The following is a 26317-nucleotide window of genomic DNA, read 5'->3' as shown; positions in this document are numbered from 1 at the left end:
ATAAGATGGAGAAGAAATAAGATGCAGATCAGAATGCAAGGGAAAATCATGCCACCCTCTCAGTTGTGATCTGGAGGGAGGGGCAAAAGTTTCCTCTGGAAATTACTAGAGGGGCTTCGTGTAGCTGCAAGTATGGTGGGGTTCAGCCAGCATGGAATTAAATATCGACATTACATACTACATGAATCTGCCTAAGCTTTAACCTTTTGGCTTCAAATGGCTATATGAATTTTAAAATTCACCTTTTTCAACAAAACAATCCATTACAAGTGCAACAATTTGCAGTGACTATGCATGTGCACAGAGACTAATTGCTTGCTGTGTTTAGAAACCTATGAGTGCTTCGAAATAGAAAAATAAAGCATGATAAAGAATGCCACAAGCATGAAGATTAAACAATTACAGTAAACTCTCGTTAACTTGAAACATGACTTCTTGAGATATCGGTTAAGTCAAAATTTTTATCCAGCTGTGGTTTCAACCCATGTGTCTTTCATAAATTATCTCGAAAGGTTTTTGCAATGGGCCCCAAGTATCTCTAAATCTCTACTGGGAAAACAGCAGGAAAAAGGCAATGAGGCAGCATTAGCAGCATTGCCTGCACTTGCTTTTTACTCGGCGGCAGCTCACTGGCCAAGCTAGATGCCACGCCTACCTTTCCCCCTTCTCGGCTGCCACTTTATTGTGGCCTCATGTGGCGAGCAGGGATATGGTCTCTTTCTTTTTTCCTCTCATTTAGGACGCTGTCAGTGATGCATCAATGTGTTCGCAGCCTATTAATAGTGACCTTGGGCAAGATGATCTGCACTTTTGGGCAGGCGCAATCAGCCCACACACTGGGCCCAAAAGAGTGTGCACAGCATGGGAGCCCGCAGCAGTTCAGCAAGACCAGCAAGATTGCAGTTTGATAAGGACCCTCACTTCGTGCTCCAGTGAGGCGAGGCGTAAGCGCCGAGTCACTAGTGGGCGTCCACTGAAGGTGCGACAATTGCACTCTTTTTAGTTTCGGTTTCCACAGTTAAATTGGCTGAAATTCATTACTCAATTAAGCTTTTTGGGTGTCTGAAAACAATGCCCAGATCATTGGGTTCAAGTATATCGTTAGGATCAGTTGTCTTGACTCTGTTTTGCAGTTTTGGCACAATGCCAATAACGCCATTGTCCATAGACGCCAATGATGACGACACACGTGAAAGTAACCAAAAATGCCACTAACAGTATTTTGGAAAGGTTCCATGAGGTCTATGTGAGGCCCGAGGGCTCAAAACTATACTTGTCTTGAAATCTTTTCCCAGTTTTCAAAGCTTTGAGTAAACAGGGATTTACAAGTACATGCATCATTCCCATATTGTACTAGATGAATGCATTAGAGTTCCCTCTCATTATGTGGCAGCTTATAACTGCCTTGACCAGACCCTGCCCACGCTACAGTGGCTGGCAAAATGTCAGCACATGTCAGTGAGGTTTCGACATCTCGCTGTCATCCTAGGCTCAGAACACCTAATTTATGTCTCTGTTTGGAGTGCAAGTTCGCTGTACTTAAAGGGACACTAAAGCGAAACAATAAATCAGTTTAGACTAATGAAGCATTGTTTGAAAACCCTGCAGGCAGTCATTTAAAAAAAAATAGTTTTATTATTAGATGAGAAAATGAAGGTCCAAGTATGAGCATTCGAATTTTGCGCCGAAACCCCAGCGCCGGTACGTCAGCGTGACGTCAGGGATTCTAAAGTATGTTTTCGCATTTGGGCTGCGTTGGTTGAATAAAGGTTCCCACAACTTGCCATTTAATATTTGGTTCCTTTAGAACACAATGTAGCCAATCTGTACCGCTATATATAATTAGTAGGCCCTAGAAGATGCCATCAAAATCGAAGACGTCACAGCCCCCAGGTGCGGGAACTTAAGTAGGTGTCGCCACCTGTATTTCGTTCTTGCGCTTTTTCTGGCTTCCGAAACGTCTTATCGTTGTAAGAGTGGTGTTCTTGGTGTTGTAGAATGGTAATTTACTGATGCAGAAGAAATAATTTTTCACTTTAGTGTCCCTTTAACACGTAAACAGCTGTTACAGGGACTTCAAAGGTCCCTTCACTAATTAAGTGAGTGGCTGCCCTCCCCCTCGCTTCGCAGCAGTGCCCACTCTGTGCACACTAAAGATGGCAGTATGTGTGGCATAAAGGTGCGACCCGGGCACAGCTTGCAGGGAGGGTGGCTCCTTTAAGAACAAGGGCTTTTTCAATTTTCAGACATTTGTCATGGCGTACATCTGAGTAATAGTTTGCACAACTCGACCACTGCGCCTGATAAACATACTGAGCTTGTTTGTTTGCAAAACCTAAACCTGACATAACAAACCTGCAATCTGCTGACAAAAATGCTGTGAGAAGGTCCTGAGGCTACTGAGAAATGGTGCTGCAATCTTAAATTAACTGTGTAATTACATTGACCCCAGAATCACAATTGCACTTATAATTTGCCACTGGTATTATGCTCAATGTCTTTTGCGTGCACGCGGTTAGTCCAGGTACTATAATTACAGAGTGTCTAGTGAAAAGCCTTCTTCTGATACAGCGAAATGTACTATTCACCAATGCCATGGGCGTTGGAGCCTCTGCTCTTCCCATGCTGCCTGTGACCAGACACAGTGACATTGGTTGCCAGAGTGTAATAAACCTTTCCTTCATTTACTGAGGGCATAGTTTCTCACACGATTTTTGCTTCCCTTCACAGGTTAATCATGCCCTTGCAAGGTGAAGCAGTTTACCTGCCCCTTCTCCACTGTGAAAGCCCGCTTCCATTGGTGGAGCTGAGCAACAGCACGTCCCCCACCCCCCACCCCCCCTAGTAAAGAGCAGCTGAAGAATGTATGTGAACTGCTACAATCGCCCACAGTCTGCACTAGGTATTGCAAAGGGTTCAATTACCTAGGCAAGCCAGGATTTCACGCAGCAGATGACGAACAGAAATGCAGAGGGCATACTCAGATGGCAGCAGCAAAGCTAGTAGGAAGTCAGCCACCTGCCGAAGATGGTCCAGCTCCAGCTGTGAAGTTTCTAAGAAAGGGCTCAGTGGGAATGGCCGCTTTTCACCATTCCTGCAGATAATAATTCACGGCAATGCAATCCTTAAATACTTCAACTAGAACATTACCTTAAATCATCCCTGAAATGGTTTGGACAAATTTTGTAGTCACATGGGGTGCAGTTACAGTAAAACATTTGCACCACAATTTAAGTGAAGTGTTTCCTATTAAGAGAGCTACGGATGATAATAAACTACCCTCCTCCCTAGCCATGCTTTTCCTCAATTCGTTCGCCAAACAATTGGGGCTAAGCTCCGCCTTCACTGGCTGTGCCTCATGATGTGACGTCATGACATCTACTTTTGGAGTCTTGGAGCCAATGCGCGAAGCCTCTCCAACCTCTTCACTAGCTACCTGGTCTTAGATTCTAAGCAAGAGCTATCCAAGCAGCATACATTGCAAGCATTCCATTGGAGTGCTGCACATGTCCGGTATTCTGGTAAATGCAGGTGAGCTGGTCATTTTGACACATGAGCGGAGGCATAAATTTGTGACCTGCATGGTGCAGTCCCCTGATGGCATAGAGCTCAACCAGCCAAACACAGAGCTTATATTGCTATAACCAAGGGTAAAACAATTTATGCATTTATAAAGACAGTACGTTCCTGACAGTGGCGTACGAACTATTTCTCCAGTGTGTGTGTGTGGGGGGAGGGGGAGGGGGCAAACCACAAATCATCTGACCACCTCTCTCTCTCTTACTATATATGTATATATACTGTAAAGACGTTTATTGGTCACCGGCATTTGGGACCAACCGTTAAAGCAGGGCACAGACTCCCAGCATGAGCGGCGTTCCCCGAGCAAAAGCACTGGAGAGGATGGCCCACTATAGCAACCCTCTTCTTCACTACAATTACCCCTGGGAAAGAAAGGGAGCCATCCGGCGACCTAACAGCTCCTAACTATGAGTGGATCATAATACAGCTTGAGGCGCTCGATGCTGACAATGTCTCATCCCTGACGGCACATTTCTGAAGACAGTTCAACGGGTTCGATCACGTAGTTGATGGGAGATACGCATTCGACAACACAGTATGGCCCTTCATACTTGGGTAGTAGTTTTGGTGACACCAGGTGCAGTGGAAGGAACCGAGAGCCACACAAGTGCTCCAGGAAGGGAGGTGGGCACAGAAGTGGTCACCACGACAGCTCTTCTGGCGCTCTTGGTCATTGGAGGTAAAGGCATGAGGGAGATTGTGGCACTCTTCAGCATGTGTTGCCGTGGCAGAAATGGGCACACATTCAGATGTATCCAGCCGGTATGGTAGAAATGTGTCGATGGTGTGCGACGGGTGCAAATCGTACAGTAAGAAAAAGGATTAAAAGCCGGTGGTGCTCTGAGTAGCGGTGTTGCATGCGTAGGTCACAAAGGGCAGAACGACGTCCCAATTTGTGTGGTTGGAGGCAACATACATGGCAAGCATGTTGCTGAGCGTACGGTTGAAGCATTCCGCAAGGCCATTGGTTTGAGGATGGTGTGCTGTAGTTGTACAATGAACAATGTGGCACACTTTAAGAATGGCTTCAACTACTTTGGACAGGAAGACATGCCCGCGGTCACTAAGCAGTTCCTGAGGTGGCCCATGATGCAGGATGAATCGATGTAGCAGGAAGAAGACAACATTGCGCGCTGTAGCAGCCGGGAGGGTGGCAGTTTCGGCGTATCACATGAGGTGGTCGACTGCCACAATGGCCCAGCGTTTCCCAGCCAATGTCAGGGGAAGGGGCCCATACAAATAGATGCCGTGCGCTTAAACGGCTGGGTAAGGCAAGGTAAAGGTTGCAAAATGGCTGGTGAGAGGCAGGGTGAAAATTTCCGGCGCTGACAATTGGGGCAAGAGCGAAGGAACTTCTGAACGTAGCTGTACATCCCTCGCCAGTAGCACTGCTACTGAAGGCACTGGCACATTCTGAAAACTCCAGAGTGTGTACACTGTGAATTGGCGTGGAGAGCTGCGCATATTTCGGAACGCAGACTGCAAAGTACTACTAACAACCACTGGCACCCACCGGGATTATAACTGTGTCGATGGAGCAGGATGTCACAAATGGTGAAATAGTGAGATTGACAATGCTGCAACATGCGAGTCGTTGGTTGTGCCGATTAACCAGAAAGCATGTCTATGAGGGAGGCAATCTATTGGCCCTTGCATTGTTCAGAAGCAATGGTAGTAAGGTCAAGCGAAGAAATGGTAAACTGGGATAGTGAGCAGCAGGCATTGTCATCTGGTAAGGGAGAGCGCGAGAGGGCGTTGGCATCAGAATGCTGGCGTCCAATGCAGTACAGCATGCGGATATTGAAGTCCTGCAGAGTGAAGTGCCCATCAATCAAGATGGCCTGAGGGGTCCTTCAAGGCCGACAGCCAACATAGTGCATGGTGGTCCATGACTACATCAAATGGATGGCCATACAAATAAGGCCGGAACTTAGAGCCCAGACGACGGCCAGGCATTCTTTTTCTGTCCAATTGTAATTGGTCTCAGCTATTGTAAGTGTACGACTTGCATAAGGCATGACATACTCAGGAAACCCTTGTTTGCGCTGGGCAAGCATAGCACCGAGGCCAACACCGCTGGAATCTGTGTGCACCTCGGTAGGGGCTGTCTAGTCGTAATGGCACAAAATTGGCAGAGACATTAGCAAACAATAAAGATTTGTGAAGGCCTTGTCGCATTCGGACGACCATGAAGTGAAGGGTCCATTGCTTCTAAGTAGCTTCGGCAGGAGCAATATGCTGGCGATGAAATTGCGAATGAAGCATCTCAAGTAAGAGCAGAGACTTATGAAACTGTGCAATTCTTTGACGGACATTGGCTTAGGGAATTCAACAGCGGCCTGAAGTTTGGCTGGCCTGGGCGAGTATTCCATCCTTGGATACGACATAACCTAGAATTGTCAGCTGCAGAGCTGCGTATCAGCACTTCTAGAGGTTTAGTTGTAGGCCAGCGTTTGTTAAACACGTCAAAACAGACTGGCGCCATTGAAGGCGTGTCGTGAAGTCAGGAGCAAATACTACAATGTCGTCAAGACAGCACAAGTACGTGTGCCACTTCAAGCCACGTAGAACTGTGTCCATCACGTGCTCAAAAGCTGCCGGCGCATTACAAAGTCCAAAAGGCATTACATCAAATTTGTATAACCTGTCAGGTATGACAAAAGCTGTCTCCGGCCATCGACGTCTTCCATGGGTACATGCTAATACCCTGAGCACAAATCTAGAAATGAAAAGAATCCTGCGCCTTATAAACTGTCAATCTCGTCATCTATGCGCAGGAGAGGGTAAACGTCCTTGCAAGTGATCTCGTTAAGGTGCCGGTACTCCATGAAGAACCGCACAGAACCATCTTTCTTCGTAACGAGGACAGGGGATGCCCATGGACTGTGACGATTAGTTTTCCCTGTCCCGAGTGACGGTTCAAGGTCACATCGGTGACAGAGAGCGACAGTGAGGAGACGGCGAGGAGACGGCGAACGGCAGGTAGTTGGTGTCGGGAGCAAAGTCGGTGACATAGCCAACGAGTGGTTGTTATATGGACAGTTGGGCTGGCTGGTCACGGGTGGTGCGGCACTAGGCGGCTGCACAAGATTACAAAAACGTGCGACGTGACCAGCGTGGCCCCATGCAAAGCATATAATAGTTCTGTGGAAACCTGAAAGGTGGAGAGAAGTAACTAAGGGAAAATGAGATATCCACCCAATCATAGCAATCGCTACAAAAGAAGCCCATGCGGGTTACTCGAAAGGAAAGCCTCGCAGTTGAAGAAAAATTCGTCCTGATCCGTAAATATGGGCTGGTTGTCAGGAGCACGCCACCGGTTCTCTGGGGCAGCATGGTCACAGGCTGTGCAGTATGGGGTGGCTGCTGATATGACTGCATGGCACGCTGCAGTTGGGGCCTAGCCATGATGTCGGCATAACAGAGAGAGCAAGAATGTAGCTGGGTGGTGCAGTTGCCGGGCCCTGTTGGGGCAGCACGGCTTCAGCGTAGCTTAGTGGAACAGGTGCAGAAAAATGATGCCGCCGGTCTGGTAAGACCTCGGTGATTTCCTTCGCAATCGCGTGATGGAGCAAAGGCATAAAATTTGAGCCAGGCTGTTGTATACATGGCGGCTGAGCGAAGGTAATCAAAGAGAGCTGGCATGCAACTTCCTCCCGGACAAACGCTTTCATTTCTTTAAGCGGCGCTGACTAGTTGGAGATGGTAGCCACACAAGCAATGTGTTCGTCTCGCAATGAAGGGCAACATGTCAACAAGTGCTGCCTGTGTAGCTCCTCATAGCTCCTCTTTGTAAAGGCGTTTATTCGTCACCAGCGTTTGGGACCGGCTGTTAAAGCCGGGCACGGACTCCGAGCACGAACGGCGTTCCCCAAGCAAAAGAGCTAGAGAGGATGGCCCACTATAGCATCCCTCATCATCGCTGCTACTACACACACACACACACACACACACACACACACACACACACACACACACACACACACACACACATATTATATATATATATATATATATATATATATATTGCAAATTACTATTACGTTATATGACAGAGCCTGGAAGTGCATCTGTCAGTTATTTTCATATCTAACAAACAAACTTATTTATCAATCACACATGGTGCACCATGGCAAAAATTTGAATTTCCATTTATTTCTTGCAACTACCGTATATAAAATTTCAAGATGATACAGGGACAAAGGCAATGAGTGCCTGACAGAGGCCCCTGATCCCACCTAGTAGCAGTAGTATGGCGCACATAAAAAGGACATTTGCCACAAACAATTTTAATAATTAAACAAAGAAATGTACTTGGTGTTTAAGTCTACAGCATGAAAGTATCACTAGTTAACATAATAGTATTGTTGAGGTCATGCACAAAAAGTATAATACAGATCAATGACTTGCAATATTCACAAGAAACAAGGATAGCAGATGTGTGCAACAGTGGAGAATTATGACCCAATTTCCAGCAAAACTGTTTCTTTCAAGCAGTTGCAATAAAAGTTTCAGTTCCTTGTAATTATATTGCATACTCTAAAGGTTGCCCATATATGACTCTTCCATTTCAAACCATGCAGACATGTAACATTTTGGAGCTTCTGTTGGGAATTTTAAGAAGCCAGTAATTCATCAGTACACATTACTTCGCCAGAACATTTACCATGGTGTGCTGCCTCGCGCACCCAATTATCACTAGGTTTGATATTAGCTGGGTTCACAGTTCTCCCAGGGCAGCGGATGAATTGTTTGTTAATAAAACACATTCATAAAGCTCCGGAGAGCTTGCATGCGTATTTCATTGCAAGTGTCATAATTAGTCCCGACTTTTAAGTTTGCCTACATATTGCCCATAACACACCCTTTATTTTGGCCAAATATAAACAAAGTCCCTTGTTTAGTTCCCGAATGACACCATTGAAACCAACTAGGAACAGCTTATGATGCATGAGTATAGGAGGAAAATGACGACGGCTCAGTAATTATTTGCAAAGCTTCTAACTGGACCAGGAATGTAACAAATTTTGGCAGACATTGCACTTAAACGACCTCCCTCTTCTTTCCACAAAATATAAACCAGTTGTAAACTACAGCTATGGTGGGACATCGGGAAGCATAGCTGATAGCGGCCATAATACACCCTCTAACATTGGAGTAAGAAATGGTTTACAAAAGCTGTATTTGATCAAACCGCATTTAACTTTAGCTAAATTTGGTCTTGCCAGCATTTACTGTACTGCTACGGCGATGAATTCTGCCCCGCTCGTTAGACAGGCCCACAACACTCTAGTTTGTTTGCATATGTAATTTATTGTGAAAGCCCGGATTACCCTTGTATTTTAACCTTTACCTAGTCCTTAGAATCACCAAGTGTAAAGAAGCTGCCTCGTTTAGTTCAGTGGGGACACCAGGCGAACTTGATATATGATGCATGAAAAAGTAAAAATAAAAGAAAGAGAGGGTTCAATAATTAGTTGTAACCCCTCTAAGTAAGCCAGAAACTTTAGAACTTCACGACACATTGCATTTCAAATGTGGCTAATTCTTTCAAAGTATAAAATTTCTGAAACAGAGTTCTTTTGGGACATCGGGACACCTAGCTAAGAACAGCAGCGAGATAGTTTTGAATGCTTGCTTATGATTTTTTAAAGCTGTATTTGATCAACACACATTTAACAATGCATGTAAACTTGGCGTATTGTTGCCCTTATGTTTCCAGAACTTGAACTCAGTTGTAGTTGTAATCATGCCAGTGCAGCAGCCTAAGCTTTAATTTACACCGCTCTAAAAACACACTAACAACGCTATGGACCACTTCCATACGTAATCTACTGGAAAAGGCGCATTTAACCCACCCATTTGAATCATCACCTACACATTACCCATACCATGCCCCTAGTTCTCCCAAGATATAAACAACATATCTTGTTTAGCTCACTGAGGGCGCCAGAGAAACAAACTATGAATCTTGCATGATGCATGAAACCACATGGAAGGATTTAGTAATTATCTGCAGTATCTGCATTTAAAGCAGAAACATAAAGGTTTTGCAATGCATTGCACTTAAAATTATCCATACTTTTCACATAATTTCAAGTTCGTATCTTGTACAGTTTTAGGAATCGGAAACATTTCGATTAGTGGCAGTATGGCAGCCTAGAACACTTGAATGAGTATCTTTCTACAAAGGCTGTAATGAACCTACACAGAATAAACATTTATCGCTCTTTATGTTCCCCGCATTATTTACCAAGGATACCGGGAAAAAAGTGAGGACTCATTCCACCCTGTGAAGGTAACTGACCAGCAAAGCTGCTATGGTGGTATATATTAAATTGGTATAGAGTTTTGTTGGTATGCAACTATTCATAAAGTTATGTATATGTCATTTATGCGAACTACAAAGAACTATCAGGCACAAACTAGGCCACGCACTACATCACACATACACAGAGTTACCGCTGAAAGGCTTTTAAAGGTGCAGGTGTTGACGCAGGTGCGACGGAGCACTGTTTATACGCAGCAGGCCATTAAACCGAGCCACGATGAGAGCGACAATATGCGGTGACCGGGGCACAGTCAAAAGGGGTGTATGAAACAAAACATGTTTATTTGTAACTTGCAAATGATCATACTTCCTAATTAATTAGCTGAATCAAACTTGGAAGGACTAGAGTTTTAATTTAGCGGACAAACATGGGCCTGTCCATTTCCCTCCTGGGTCTATGTATTGACAGCAGATGGGAATTCCACAATATTTAGAACTGTGAACTCCGCAATTATAGAAAGTAAATGAAACACGGCATATAGTTAGAGTTGTCTTAGTGGCTAATTATCATATAACTTGTTCCGGGATATATCATAAGAAGCCAACAAACACTGACACCAAGGACAACATAGGAGAAATTACTTGTGCTTATTAATGAAATAATGAAATGATAAATTGATGGAAATGAAAGTGGATGAAAAAACCACTTGCCGCAGATGGGGAACGATCCCACAACCTTCACATTTCGTGTGCAATGCTCTACCAATTGAGCCACGGTAATCGATGAGCACGGACACTCTGTCAAAACGATAGCGTGAGCAAGTGTGGCAGAAGCAGCAAGCGAAGTGACCTTCGTGTGGTCTATCACTTCAATGCAAGAGTGATGAGAACACAGCGCGCACAAAGGTATGAGTTGTCTGCAGATCCCTTTGAAGACACGGCGCGTGCGACTGGGCATGGCCATGCAAAGTATGCACTTTTTGGCAGAGCCGAAACTGCGCCCCCCCTCCCTCCCACACTACATCCCCATTTTCTTCCATATATGGCAATCAAGATTGAGCCAGGATCATCAGTTCCCCTTGCACCCGGTTGTGAAATGTGCAGTTACAGCTGGAGCACAACGCGCCACCCCCGCTCCCTCTCATCCCCACACAGCCTTTAGCACAAAGGAAGACGGCGCCTTTCCTCTTAGCTTTTTTCCTTCGCGCAGGTCACATTGAGCCACAATCATTGGCTTCCTTCACATGCTTTCAGTCACACATACAGCATACGACGTGCGGTGTTACGAATGGCCTGCAAGGGTACCAACCTACAAAATTTTCCAAGCCAGCCGCAGCTGCGGAGGTGGTGAGCTTCCCAGAAGCAACCTTGGATCCCTTCCCCACCTGCTGCGGCGACTCGTTTTGCAGGGACGATGAGCTTCATCAACACCCCCTCAGTGCCACTATGACTAAACAGAGTCGGTAGGCCAAGCATTGTTAGTGGATTCACCGAGGCCGTCGCAGCTTGTTTGAAGCAATCGAACAGCTGGGAGAAGATGTCTTGCGGCCGTCTCACGAGGCTTAGAAGTCATGGACAGACGCGGCGGCCATTGTCTGCGGAGTCAACACTGGGATGAAGAGGCGCCTGCTCGGGGCAAGACCCATGTCTGCGAAAACCCTCTCACCTTGGTGTGGTCAGTGAAACCTGTGCAGAAGTGAGCGTGTAAACCCTCCCCCTCAAAGGCGGGTCGGCATCGATGACTTTGAATTCTCCGTTTGGTCGAACGGCCATTTTCCCTCACCTAGGGATCTAGGGATTACAGAGTGTATTTAAGGAGCCGTTGGCGGCTCCTCAGTGTGCATTCCTCTTTCAGTCATGTTAGACTGACGAACTGTAACATTCTCATGTAGACACTGTAAATAAATCCCATATTCCTTGTCCTCGATGAGAACAAGTCCCTCCAAGGTTTCAACAACGTCCTCAGCGTGGATAAGTTGGACGACGGCATGGGCCAGCTACAACGTATTTCATGCCCGACCCCAACCATAACAGCGGTGACAGTGTTATCACCCTTTATACTTTATATGAATACCTTTACACCTTTATACAGAACATCACAGCGATGGCAAAAATGCACTTGTGTCCATACGATTGCTATCACAATAATAAAAAGCATTACTTATGTGGCCATCTTATTAAAAGAAAATTTTGCTTCAGCTGTAGCTTTGCTGGATTTTCTTTTGTGCAGCTGAAAGTGCCCACTTTCAAAAGTGGGGTGGAGCAGGCCAAATGGTACACTTTGCCCCCTCCCCCACTTTTGTCAGTGCAGGCAGTGGGAGGGGGTGGGGCAAGTCTCCCTTTCACCCTCAGTAAATACATTTATGGTTCGAAATTACACTGTTGTTGAAAAGTTACATCAGCAGCAAAGTAGAATACACCTGGTTATTGCTATATTGGCTCTGGGTTTGTCTGGTTGAGTTCTGTGCCACCAGGTGGCTGCACCTTGCAGGCCACTCACGTTTGCACCTCCGCCCATCCGGCAAGATGCCCAGACCACCTGCATTTACCGAAATACTGGACACGTTAAAACTCTTTATTGTGGTAGTAATCCTCTGGTGGGAAGTGACAGCCATAAACACGTAGATCTTGGTGCCGACTCGATACCGACAGCCCGAAGCACTGCAGCCACTCCACTCGCCTGTTGCCTTGCACAGGGACAATATCGCAGTATGACATGTTGCCAATCGCTTAATTTGCAGCCCACAACACAACATGGTCCTTGCGAAAAGGAACCTCAAGACCAACACTGACCGTGCAGCTCGCACCAACATAGTTGAGCACAAACAGACGACACTTGCTGAATGCTGGAAGTGCTTGAAAGTAGTGATAAATTGTCATGTATTCTCTTTCTGTTACATATTTTTATAGAAACATGTTAACCAACATTCCAGCTATTACGAACATTTGATCACCATAAAGTTTGAAAAATTATCGACGACGCAGCATTGGTAGCCAATTGGGTAGCACGCCCGACTGACATAATGCATGCCCGCTACGTAGATGGTGATGAGGTGGCTGAAAACTCAGGGAAGTGGCACCACTGCAATTGATAGCAATGCTCACTTTGAAAACCTTATATAAATTAGACGCCTTACACGAAGCACTTAAATGTGTCACTTAATGACCAGAAGGTCCTGTCCTAGCGACTTGGTACATTTGTACAAGATAATCAAAATCGTTTCAGGGTCCTTCGAGTCACGATCATTACACATGATGAGTAAAACTATTACTATGCTGCCAGATATTTATATCATAAAGGCACAAACTTTTCAGAATAAGGTTCAATCCTACAAACCGAGACTTATGCAATCTGTTATGTACTAATGTCTGAATTGGCCAGAAGTCTTGACCCTCTGTTCCCCTCAAAACCAAAATTCCATTTACAACAAGAACACAAATGTTTGTTCAAACAGGATGCGTTTCTTCAGGAATTGCAATAATAGAAAAAAAAATTGTAGCACAGTTGCTGAGCAAGACATGGAAATTGAGCAGCAAATTAAACAAGTTCACTGAAATTCCCTATTGACGACCATTAACAGCATTAAGAAGTGATAAAATAAGGGAGCAAGACATGCTGTTACCTGTCTAAGAATAAGTTGCCTGGGTGTTTTTCTTTCTAAAAGCTCAGTTCAGTTCGTAATGCAAGTCCAAAAAAAATATTATACGGTTATTATTAAAAATATTACGTGCCAAATCCACTTTCTGATTAAGAGGCACGCCGCAATGGAGGACTCCGGGAATTTCGACCACCTGGGGTTTTTTACCGTGCCCCTAAATCTAATTACACGGGTGTTTCCGCATTTCGCCCCCATCGAAATGCGGCCACCGTGGCCGGGATTCGATCCCGCGACCTCGTGCTCAGCAGCCCAACACCATAGCCACTGAGCAACCACGGTGGGTAATGCAAGTTCAGTTTGTAATGCTACTTCAGTTTCCCAATGCTGAGTTTTTTTATCACAAGTTAGAACTTTTAAAACATGTTGCAATCAAGAATGTAATAGTTCTAACAAGGACCAAGTCAAACAACAAATTTCAACTCAAGTATTCAATTCTCACTGTAAGAAAGCAGCCGTCAAAGTTTACAACATAGTAAGTCTTTGACAAGCAAGAAATATTTGGAGATGGACAAAATGGAGTGGTTGCAGATAAGAAGGAAAGTATTGCATTCATATCCATGTGGAGACAGTTTCGTCTTGTGAATTGATTTTTTTTTAATATAAAGTATTCTTTCTTCAAAAAGTTCTTATTACATGCCACATGGCAATCTAGTACAGCTAACAATTATGTTGCGTTCATCAAAACTGGTATGTATCCATATACACACTTGCCAATCTGTAAACATTAAAATGCATAAAAATTCACAGAGAGGGGGAGGAAGAGGTATAAATTTGTATTCTTGTATAAATTTTCTTATCTGGCGCTGCCTTATCCTTTGACACCTTTAACATGTTTTCACAAACTGAAGACATTTTTTAATAAAACATGATGCAAATTTCATAAAATGTTAACAAACTCAAATTCGTAAACTTTACAGTAAATTAGGAAGAGTTGGCAGTTATGCATATCCAAAAAGGATACCTGTGATCGTTTCAAATATTTCTGCGATTTAACTAATTAAACTGACAGAAGCCTTACCCTCCAGTGGCTATTCGAGCAGCATGGAAGTGCTTCTGAACCTTCCGAACCATATGGTCAGTCATCAGCTTGACGTTGTCAATTCTGTGGCACCGATCCTTCAGGTTCCGTAAAACACGCCAGATTTCCCCTCTAAGACGATGAACATAAAGATATTTTGATGTAAGAAGCCAATTTTGCAGCACAAATGCCACGGACACTCCAGCTAGCTCCCTATTTCATTCGCACAACACACGAGGCCTTGTATGCAATAAGCTTTAAGATACAGATGCGTACATGACCTTTTTTTTTTTTTTGTCTGCAGAAAATTCTAAGGCAGATTTATAAAGTAGCAAATAATGATATAGTAGTTTGTGGGTTATAAAAAGATACAGTTCTCAGAATGTTGTGTAGGTACTGCTATCATTGTGTTGAGTGTTACTTGCTTTTGCTGGGTGCAGGTTCGCCCTATGAGGACTTAGTTTTGCGACTTGCAATGTGTCATTGTAGTTCTTCGTCACTATGTAACATCTGGTGAAGGTGCGGTGTACTAACTTGATCTTCAAGTACACTATAGGCATGGCAACTGAAAGTCCTATGCAGCAGTATTGTTTGCTCTGTGGACAGCATTATCGACTTCGACTTTAGGTCGATGACTGCATCCGGTTGGCCCAGAAAGTACATCATCATCATCATCATCATCCTATTTTATGTCCACTGCAGGATGACGGCCTCTCCCCGCGATCTCCAATTACCCCTGTTCTGCGCCAGCCGATTCCAACTAGCACCCACAAATTTCCTAATTTGGTCGCACCACCTAGCCTTCTGTCTTCCTCTACTGCGCTTCCCTTCTCTTGGTACCCATTCTGTCCCCCTAATGGTCCAACGGTTATCTACTTTACGAATTACAAGACCTGCCCAGCGCCATTTTTTTCTCATGTCAATTAGAATGTCGTCTATACCTGTTTGCTCTCTGATCTAAACCGTTCTCTTTCCGTATCTTTAAGTTATGCCTAGCATTCTTCGTTCCAACGCTCTTTGCGCAGTCCTTAACTTGTTCTCAAGCTTCTTTGCCAATATTCAAGTCTCTGCCCCATATGTCAGCACCGGTAAAATGCACTGATTGTACATTTTCCTTTTCCATGATAACAGTAAGCATGATAACAGTAACAGAACTCCTGAGCGGGAGCTCAGGAGTTCACAATGTCTGCCGTATGCGATCCAACCCATTTTTATTCTTTGAATTTCCTTCTCATGGTCAGGGTTCCCTGTGATTAGTTGACCTAGGTAAATGTACTCCTTCACAGATTTTGGCGGCTGACTTGCGATCTTGAACTCTTGTTCCCTTGCCTGGTTATTTATCATTATCTTTGTTCTTCTGAATATTAATCTTCAGCCCCACTCTTACACTCTCTGTTAAGGTCCTCAATCATTTGTTGTAACTTGTCCGCAGTGTTGCTGAATAGAACAGTGTCATCGGCAAACCGAAGGTTGCTGAGGTATTCGCAGTCGATCCTTACTCCTAAAGCTTCCCAGTTCAATAGCTTGAATATTTGTTCCAAGCACACAGTGAATATCATTGGAGAGACTGTGTCTCTCCTTGTCTGATTCCTTTATAGGTATCTTCCTACTTTTAGTGAGTAGAATTAAGGTGACTGTGGAATCTCTGTAGATATTTTCCAAGGTATTTATGCAAGCGGTCTGTACTCCTGGATTACACAATGCCTCTATGACTGCTGGTATCTCTACTGAATCAAATGCATTTTCATAATCTATGAAAGCCATATAGAGAGGCTTATCGTATTATTGTACTCTGCGGATTTCTCAATAACCTGATTAATGATATGGATGTTATCCATCGTAGAGAATCCCTTCCTGAAGCCCGCTTGTTCCCTTGGTTGACTAAAGTACAGATCCGCTGATTTGTCCACCCTTTGCGGGTTGTGCCGATTGTTTTAAGTAGCACAATACGGTATCAATTCTTCCTGGTCCTAACATCTTTTTTCCCGAATGTTACACACGCACGCGGTCTTGAATGCGCCTAGGTACACAATATATTTTCACTGAAATTGAACAGCACTTAACACTTGCATGTAAAAATAAAAAGGGAAAAGTTTTCAGCACCTACCGGGAAGCCCCGGGCCACATATCATTCGTTTGTCGCGTCTGCGTGTCTCTCGGCGTTTGAAAGCTAGCGCTCCCGGGTATGCAGAATGGCGAGTCCTGTCACCATATCGATACCACTCTGAGCCTGGCGCAAAGGGAGTAACCTTGAAAGCTCCAATGGTGTCTCCACCCTTTCTTCATTACGCCCTGTGAGCAATGTTGCAGAATAACAAATGTCACGGAGCAACTCCAATAATGAACTTTCAGCGTGATTACGCAGGCTCCAGTTGGTGTTATTAGGTGACCTCCAGCTGTCTGGTTGTGAGGGCTGCCCCGCACAGTCCTAACTTTCTTCAATTTGGCAGTGAAAGGTTACCTGATGACGGAGTAGTCGGCTCCTGTGTGCACTAGAGCAGCGACATTGTGGCCATGGAAAAGCACATCGAGGTTGGTGGTTCGTAGTCTTGCATCAAAGCTAGGGCGTGGCGTCAAGTCCAAGGTGAGTCGTCAAATGTTCGCCAGGCGGCATTTTCTTGGTTTCAAGGCTTCATTTGGGTGGTGTCGTGTTGTCGCTATGTCGCTGAGATGGAAGTTGAAGTGTCAGTGGCAAAGAATCTTTGGCACTTCGATTAACAGCGACAGCACCTCCATCAGCTGCTGCTTTCAGTTTTCTGGATAAGAGCTGATGGACCGGCTGCAGGACGGGCCAATGTATGGTTGGCACTGCAGTAACATCATCTAGGCAACGATGAACAGGAAGGCTGTCGATGTTTCCACTCAGTGGCTGCAATGTAGTCGGCAATCTTACATGGTTCCTCGTAGGCTTTGTAAGCCCATCTCGCGGTATGGGCATCGGCAGTAAACGTGGCCCGCTTCTTTGCAATGATATCACAGTGGGCGGTGGTTGGGGGCACACCATACGTTTGTTTTCATCAGGGCGTTTCGCAGGCAGACAGGCGGGCTGCGGCGGTTGGTGATGAAACTGCAGTGGGGCCTGACATGGGTGCGGAAGGGGGATATGACAGTAGGCAGTAGCAGCATAGCTCATCACTGCTGAGCAAGGCTGCAGTGATTCAGGGACTCCTAGCGACTGCTGGATCTATTCGCGTACAATGTCAGCAATCGAAGCCACTTGAGGCTGCGATGAAGGGAGCTATTTGTGAAGCTCCTCCCGCACAACCTCTCGAATGGTCTTGCATAGGTCGTCAGTGCCCAGTGATCGAACTTCGGTGCATTTTCCGTGAGCATGCAGTGGTTGCATTGCTTGTTCTGCGTTTCAAGTGTTTTGTTGATGGCCCATGAAAGGAAATTTTTGACCATCTTCAGTGGGTTCCATATTGTTCCAGCGAAAAGTATTTGCTTCACACCACGCATGAGGAGGTGAACGTTCTTCTCCTCGAACATTTCCAGGTCAGCGTGGCAGAAAAGATGGGTCATCTCTTCTGTAAAGATGGCAACATTCTCGATAGGTAACTGCACTCGGGTTTTCAGTAGAACTTCAGTCCTTTCTTTTCAGATGCTTGTGAAGGTCTTAAGGATGTTGCTGCAGAACTTGTCCCACATCATAAGTATGGACTCCCAGTTCTTAAACCAAGTCCTCACAGTGTCTCTCAAGAAAAAGCATACATGGTGCAGCTTTTCCTGACAGGTCTAGTTATAAGTATGGACTCCCAGTTCTTAAACCAAGTCCTCACAGCGTCTCCCAAGAAAAAGCATACATGGTGCAGCTTTTCCTGACAGGTCTAGTTGATGAAAGCCCTGACCCTCCCAAAAGTCTCGAGCCAGCTTTACAGGTTGTTTGAGGAAGCTCTACTGCAGTTAGGTGGCTCCCAGCGCTGTTTCGTTACGATTGCTGCAGGGGATGCTGCATCCGTCATCGTGGCTGCTGACTAGGCCTTGGTAGAAGTCCATGCTCTGGGGACAGCTTGGTAGTGTGTGGTTAGCTCGATGGTTCGGAGGTGGCAGTCTTCGCTGTTGGGGCTTAGTTTGTGGGTTTGCAGGGACATCCGATACATTAACACAGAAGCACCCCCACCAAATGTCCCATTGTAGTGACAATGAAAAACTACTACCCCCACTCCCCAGTGGCACAACACAAGTCACAAACCTAACTGTTTATTGGGTAAACCTGTGCCCAGCAAAAGCAAGTAACAACAATACCTTAGTTTGGGCGAATAGGTTCGTCTTGACAGTTTTATTAAAAATGTGCTAAAGATGAAAACGATAGGAACACATACGACAGGGCTGGCACTACTTCCAACTGGCGTTTATTTCAAACAATCATCTATATATGCTCTGCACATCAGGTACATCATTATCATCAGGTACATCATCATACACACAAAAGATTGTATAAGTCAATCACATCATACACACGATTGTATGGTCAATCAGTTAATGTGCCCAGATACCTCAAAAGAAATGTCACTTGTTTTTCTTGCAAAACCGAAGATGGGCAGCTGATGCGCTTGTCACCTGCTTTCATTATAAAATATGCTTAAACTATTTTGCTTTTTCTTGTTTTCTTTCCTAAAAAAAGCTGTGTCACCAAACATGGGTGTGCATGTGCACTTGTTGCAGTGTTCAGCCAAGTGACCACCGTATCCTATTCTAACGTCATTATTGTGCTGTCTAGCCCTGTCATTGAAGCACTGGCCGGTTTGTCCTATATAAATGCGTCCACAATCTAAGGGTATCTGATACACAACGTCTGAAGTACATTCGGTGAAATTGGTCCGTTGATCATTTGAAATAAACGTCAGTTGGAAATAGCACCAGTCCTGTCATGTGTGTTCCTTTTGTCTTCATCTTTAACAAATATTTATGAAAACTGGCAAGTAACACTCAGCACAATGTTAGCGGCGAGCACACTTGTCAATCGTCTAAATTTGATCTGCAGGTCAAGCATGAAAGCTTTTACACATGACTCAGCAAAGGTTCCAGCGTAATTGCTGGTGCTCGCGTGCCTTCCAGGAAGGCTATCCACATAATAAAGGCGCTTTTTACTACTACTACATCAATTCGCGTCGGTGAAAACAGAAAACAAATTGAATCAGCGATAACACTCGATAAACTTTCAGTACACAAAGGCGCGTTTTGTTCCATACAGTAACATTGTAACACAGATTGGCTCACGAAAATTGTTCACCGAAACCGTGAACTATTTTACATGTCAATATTCTGTTCAAAACAACATAGCTCAGATGTAGTGTTACTTGAGCAATGAAAATTTCTGCATGCCACTGGACAACATTGCAGAAGTACTGGTCAGAAAACTCTTTCAAAGATACTCTACCTCGTGGAACAGCTTACTTCTTTTAAACGTCTTAAGCAAATTATCCAGCAAAGGGCTTGGTGCTGAACAAGCAGAGAAAGTTCCATGCCAAAGATTTTTCAGAAGCCAGAGTCATTAAATGCAGCGTGTTACAAGCATAAACACATTTGGGCACACATGCACAGAGACCAAACACCGTCACCTGAGAAGCATGCAGAAACACCGGTGGTCAGGAACCAGGTGCTTGTACCATGGCAGTATAAAATCTCTGAAGACAAGATCAAATATTTCATTTATCCTCGCGTCGACTGTGCGAGAAAAGACGATGTGCTTGGACTTCTCCGAGCCGTCTATACGACAGTATTCCTTCATCTTTTCCTGCAAAATTGGGGAGAGGCAGCGAAAACAATTTTAAGGGGCTTTGAAACAAACAATTAGCAGCGCGGATCACCTGTAGCACTTGCTTCAACAAATGGTTTCCGTCATGTTCTCTCAGTACAACGGGATACTGGTCGTCGGTACAAAGCGCACTTCGGCAACCTAAGATGACACCAAGCGACACCATACCAACATACATTAGTGTCACTCCTGCCGTGTCCAAGTGGCCGTAATAATGAGTCAACGCAGCAGCAATGCACACCACGAAGCTTCCCTGCCAAAGAGAGGAAAAACAGCAAGGATGTCAGGAGTAAATCGTGCACGTTCTTCGCGCGTCATTACCTTGATGAGATTTTTTCCCAACGTTCTCATTGCTTATTTCTGTAATTTCCCACAAATTTTTCACTGGTTATCTGCAACGAAAGTAAACCACGTGAGTTTCCCTAGTGCCCGTCATGTGAGCGGAGCATCCTTGTCAGGCTGTCATGAACCCCAAAACTGGGGGCGTTGATGTTTCGCTCATCCAAGACCACTATGAAGATACTTCCAGCGGCTGCAGGTCGCATACATCAAAGTCCGTGCACGCATTTTTCACGTAGTACATCGGATAAAAGAACTATAACAAGGTAAACTGGCCCCTCGCTACCACCTTCGGCGCTGCTGCCAAAGGCACCGCACCAAACCAGCCGAGGCTTCCGAAGCCACCGCAGCCACCTGGCCACCGTAGCTGGCCGCAAAACCAAAGCATAAAGCGCAAGGGCAGCCAGGGAAACAAAACCGAAACTAGTTGTTGATATTATTTATGGCGTCGAGGACTTTTGTTTATAGCAAGAAAATAAAAAGGCGAATATATTTTGGCTGACAAGCATTCCCAGTACCACCATGGAGAAATAAAACGCTACCACAGTGCTCAGGCATAGTCAACGTTTTTAGATAGCCTCCTGTGCACGTGTTCCCGTGGGCCGATGGGGCCGATTTTCGCGGTGGGGTACCTGCATAGCCTACATTTTCTACTAAAACAGCACGTGAAAAGCTGTTTTAGCTTATTATTTTGCGGAAAAATGTTTTGTTCAACTATGAAAACTTGTTATTGCGTGTACGACTATATGTTACGTAAAAAGTATCAGTGGGCCGCTAAAGTTGGAAAGCAGACGACAAGGTTCGCGCTCGCTTTGAAACAGTTGGTCGTCTGTTCTTGCTTTTCTTCGCTTGGTCATGCATTGTAGGTGAGTAAAGATGCAGTATGCGTGAATGGAAACATTTTATGAAAATTTTACTTTGAGAACGTGTTATTTGTGTAGCCATATCTACGTTTTAAACGAAGCCTCTTACAACACCAGCCAACACGAGCCTCGCAGATACGTCGCAGACGCTCATTAGAGTGTACTAGAATGGGGGAGTGCATAGAGTTAGTAGAACAACTCTAGAGGAAAAGCTGGGCCGGAAAAGTGGGAACCTCTAGGGCGCCGCCCTGTTGCTACTGGTCAATGTGGCCAGCGCAATTACTATTGAAAGAGCTGAAAGCAAGTACACGTCACCTTATGCTTTCTCATATAAAAACGCATACCTGATGGCTTTATGAAGGTGGTACGTTAATATTAAGTTTACAGAAAGCGATCGCTAAGTCCGCGACTTATGAAATCACGATGTACGCATTCTTGCAATAAAGGATGACGCGAATTTCGGTTTCGAATCTGTTTTTTGGATGCGTAGTAGTTTCGTACAGTTTAGGTTTGACATGCGATCGCGCGTCGACATCGGACGCTATGGCACACACACTCGTGCCTTGTGTGCCACCGAAGCCCCGAAGTGCTCTGGCATATACCTTCACATGTAAGTAAACAAATGTATCTCCTTGTTGAGAATATCACGCGAGTAGGCAGCTCTTGTGGTGCATCACAATCGTTTGAGAAGCGTCACAGTAGAGCATTTTTCTACATGCGGAGCGGTGTTTTTATTTGCAGGTTTCCCTTCAGTAGGAAATTGCTGGACAGGCGGACCAGCGCACCGGAATTGTACTGGCGAAGCCGCAAGCAACTCAAAGAATCTGTTTAATTGTTGCACTTTGAACAATCATGCTTCTACAAAGGCCACAGCAGACAAACAGCCTGATGCCGAGTATTTCTGTGCCACGAAGTAATCAAGAGGCGAGTGCCTAATGCGGACGAAATCGAGTGCATCGAGACTTAGAACGGCAGAAAGCTCAGCTACTTGGTAAGGATTCATTATGCAAAACAGAGGTGAGGCGTGCAGACAGGACACAAGAGTAGAGAAGTGGGCGGCGCTCGTGTTGTTTGCTTGTAAATACTCTACTCTTGTGTCCTGTCTGCACGCCTCACCTCCGTTTTGCATAACGAGTGCATCAACCCACATATTAATAGCGTAGGCGTTTTATTAACTGTGCAATATTTTCAACACTTCCTGGCATGCCATTTCATATGGAATATCTTTTCTGGTCACAAATTTGTGCAGCGAATCTATTTGCATGATTGACTCCGGGCATGCGGGAACGTTCACTTGCACTTGATGCTGAGTCTTTTACATGTATCCATAAACTGCAGATATGCACATCAGATCCCTGCGAGCATTTTCAAAATTCAATTATTTTAGACAACAGGCACCATATCCAATACTGACATAATCTCAAGTACCACTAAGCAGCTGGGACACATTTTTGTTGACCATACTCGCAGGTAAAATAAGTAGATCATGTGGACAGCTCCAGCTCATTCTCCTTAAATCAGTGTATACAAGGGGTATGCAAAGATAATTTTTTTCTCGCGCACCGATTATTTTGCTGTATAAGCAAGAGAACCCACCACGTTAGTGTAACGTATCTTGCACATCACACTAATATGTGCTTTAATTTACCAAGTGAGATGAGTTACTTTTATGGCTCATTCAGTCATATCACACTGCAAGCTGCATTCATCAATCTTCAATTGGATTTTGCAAATGTTTAATGAAACATGTTTCCCTTTTATGCAGATATGCAATGGCAAGCCCTTCCGTGTGTTCCAAAGGTAAAATTTAAGCTCTAAATTAAAGAAGACATTTTTAGTCAGAAACAAGCAAAAATGGTGAATGCAGAGTATCGAAGCCCAAGGTACAGAAATTATGAGAAGTGTCGAATGATTTTAAGGAAAGAGTCATATTTGAAAATGCAAGACTCTTTAGTGGAGGTCAAGTAAGTCAATATAGGTAGAATACTCTGCAAAATTATGCGAGTGAGGGGATGTCAAACAATGGGTCAGGAAATGCGTTGTTTTTCTGCAAAACAAAAGCTGATTGCCATTACATCAGTCACTTTAGCATCGTGAGACTGGTGCTTGATAAATTCAGAAATAAACCAAAAAACAAGACACGCAAAAATAAAAAAAAACACAATTTAATGATGCTCTCTCCACAGTGGGAAATAAAAACAAACACATCACATCTAATGTGGACATATCAGACGTCTTGTGAAACACTAAAGGAAAAATTCAGTTTCGAGCTATGGAACTTGCCGCATAGATGTGGGGGGCCTTGCACTAATAGTGATAGTTACCACTGCATTTAGAAATTGAAAGCATTCGTGCAGACAAGGATGATTCTTTATATTTTCGGCTACCACTTCAAATGCCTCCACCAAGTGTTACAATGCTGCACGCAGCCATACTAAGGATCTCGCAGCAACACCTGCAGGTAAAAAGCAGAAGCAGTCAAAGTCCTGGTGTGTACTGGACACTATGTTTGAAAATTTTTGGGCAAGAAGAGTGCAAGAAGCAGACATAACTGCATTGATTTCAATAATTTCCCATTTGAATGGCCTTTTCTTTTTGCTTAGACAATGCCTACGCCTACTCACAGCAGCTCCCTCATACAGACTCCGCAAGCCAAGAGGCCGTGGAGGCAAATGCAGGTAAGAGGCAAGAAGCAATAGCACTGGTATCAACATTCATCTAATTTCTTGCTTTTTCTTTCGTTTAGGCAGCCAGCACACCTCGAACAGCCACCTTGACTGGGGGTGTGTCACCCTAGTCGCCAAGGAAACATTTGAGGGAAAGCGGCAGGCAACGTGAACAGCCACTTCTCCATGTAAACGATACCCTTTCTCTTGGATGACTCCTTCGCCACGCCAGCACACTTGTGCACAAAGATGCCGTGGAGGCACGTGCAGGTCAGAGGCAAGAAGCAGTGGCAGTGGTGTCGACATTCACCCAATTTCTTTTTCTTACACTGAGGCAGCCAGCACACCTCGAACAGCCACCTTGACTACGGGTGTGTCAGTAGATTCCTGTTGTACATATGCTCATAATAAACTTCAGTAAACTTGAACTTGATAATAAACTTGAAGGCAAATGGGACATTGATGCATTGTATTTTTGAACATTTATTGTACACATACAATATATGTTACACTTTGCAGTGCTACAGAGCGTATTTTGAAGCTTCCCCCTATATTTTGCACCTTTAATTACGTATGTGTTGTGTGGCCCTCAATGCAGTTCATGTTGTAGCAGCTGCTTTGTCTGTGTATCGCACATTGGCTTAAGCTCGTGATATCCACATACTTCTCTCACATATACAAAATAAAGTTCTATGTAGTCCTCAGTGTTACAACAAAAAATGAAAGTAAACAATCCAATCGTGGAATTGTGTTTAATACAGTGATTCCTATGACAGTTACTGACAAGTTGACAACTTGAACTGGTCAATTGGTCCATAGCCTCCTCTATTTTTCAAAAATAAAGGAGGCTATGGATCCGTCATGGCAAGGAATTGTATGTATACATAAAAAGAGGGGGGTATGTGTGTGTGTGTTTGTAGTAGGGGGTATAGGATTAGGGCGGTACGAAAAAATGTACCAACACCGTCCTCTAGACCCATTGCGTTAAGGTACCGTAACAAAGCGTATTATGCATAAAGTTCACACAACCAACTCTGATATTACTGCACACGCCAGGCGACGCGAGCTACATTTGTCATGACGCATTCGCGACTGCACCGGATGCCCTCCATATTATTCTCTTTAATCGTGCACACTGCACCGAGGCAAAAGAAAAATGATGGGCGCAGGTGCCTTTAAGGTATCTCGACCTTGCGAGGCACTGCTGCGCGTGCCAGGGGAGCTGTCCGTGCGAACACTTCCTGGCACACACCTGCCTCGGCGGCCCCAACCTACGTACCGTTCTGCTTCGAGCTTTGATCCCCCCACTGTCCCTTGGGTGCCCTGGAGTTCCTGCGCCGCCTGCTTTATTATAATCTCAGGTGCTCTCCTGAGACTTCCGTTTGTAGGTTACATGTGCCCTACCCCAACTGGATCAGTGCTTATAATAATAAAAAAGCCCGATCTATCGTCGCGACGATAGATCGCGAAAGCGGCTTTTGCAACATACCGCGCCCGTGCGAAGAGAATTACGGAACGCCAACGAGGAATCTGACCACAGCTTCGAGCTCGTAACCTCGTCGAGTGACACTCCTGCAACAGGCGTGACCGCTGAAAACCGCATACCACCGGAAACTTCAACAGGATCATCCCTCGGTTGCATAACTGCCACCTGTACGGCCAACATGGACCACACCCGCACCGTCCCGCAACATAGAATAAAGAACCAACTTATAAAGCCCAAACACACGGCTGCACGCACACATCTCGACAGTACAAGCGAGACGCCATGCTGCTACGCTGCTACTGTTGCCGGATTAAAACTGACTACTGTCACCAAGTCTAGCAAGCGTCTCAGGAGCTGGCAACCTCGGCGCGTAGCAACATGGCGGCGCTCTTGCGGTTCCCGATTTCAATGCATGGGCCCTATGGGTCATAGAAGGTCTCCTCGATTTGGCTGCACTTTCTGCACTAGTTCAGGGAGTGCAGCACTCTAGCACTCGATTTGCCAGTGCAGCTAGCGCCACCTGCACTTCGGCACTCGATTTGACGTCGTGCTGCACGAGTTCATGTACACTTCGGCACTAGATTCTCCGCAAGTTCTTTTATCGTGCACGTAGTGCAAGGCTTTTGATAGCAGACGACACATGCGCCTCCGTAGCCATGCGGGTGTTGGTAGAAG

At 45.0% G+C, this 26317-nt stretch overlaps 2 protein-coding genes across 4 annotated transcripts in view; one reads left to right on the top strand and one right to left on the bottom strand.

Annotated features, from left to right (window-relative positions):
- The window catches only part of LOC142578603 (sorting nexin-25-like), an 89505-nt gene extending 68508 nt beyond the window's left edge, over positions 1-20997 (bottom strand). The window contains exons 1-5 of the mRNA XM_075688003.1: positions 20610-20997; positions 20341-20541; positions 20092-20267; positions 14531-14662; positions 2925-3094 (exon numbers count right to left, since the gene is read on the bottom strand). Coding sequence (XP_075544118.1) covers positions 2925-3094; positions 14531-14662; positions 20092-20267; positions 20341-20541; positions 20610-20639 — 709 coding nt within the window. The 5' untranslated portion in view covers positions 20640-20997. The remainder of the gene's footprint in view (positions 1-2924; positions 3095-14530; positions 14663-20091; positions 20268-20340; positions 20542-20609) is intronic.
- A 914-nt stretch (positions 20998-21911) lies between these two features.
- LOC142578602 (uncharacterized) lies at positions 21912-24613 on the top strand. 3 transcript variants are annotated; one of them, XM_075688001.1, is made up of 4 exons: positions 21912-22100; positions 23256-23290; positions 24094-24168; positions 24237-24613. In XM_075688001.1, exons 1-4 carry the CDS (start codon positions 21973-21975, stop codon positions 24326-24328), a joined length of 330 nt encoding a protein of 109 aa, XP_075544116.1. In that variant the 5' UTR covers positions 21912-21972; the 3' UTR covers positions 24329-24613. The 3 variants fall into 3 exon arrangements, 2 of the variants coding, with proteins under 2 accessions (XP_075544116.1, XP_075544117.1); XM_075688002.1 differs by having other exon boundaries at positions 21912-22481; XR_012827271.1 differs by lacking the exons at positions 24094-24168; positions 24237-24613 and having other exon boundaries at positions 22232-23619.
- The last annotated feature ends 1704 nt before the right edge of the window (positions 24614-26317 follow it).

The sequence above is a fragment of the Dermacentor variabilis genome, chromosome 4 (genome assembly GCF_050947875.1).
Source record: "Dermacentor variabilis isolate Ectoservices chromosome 4, ASM5094787v1, whole genome shotgun sequence".
Classification (NCBI taxonomy): Eukaryota; Metazoa; Arthropoda; class Arachnida; order Ixodida; family Ixodidae; genus Dermacentor; species Dermacentor variabilis.
Note: the sequence above shows the minus strand (reverse complement) of the source record. Positions and strands in the feature narration are given on the sequence as shown.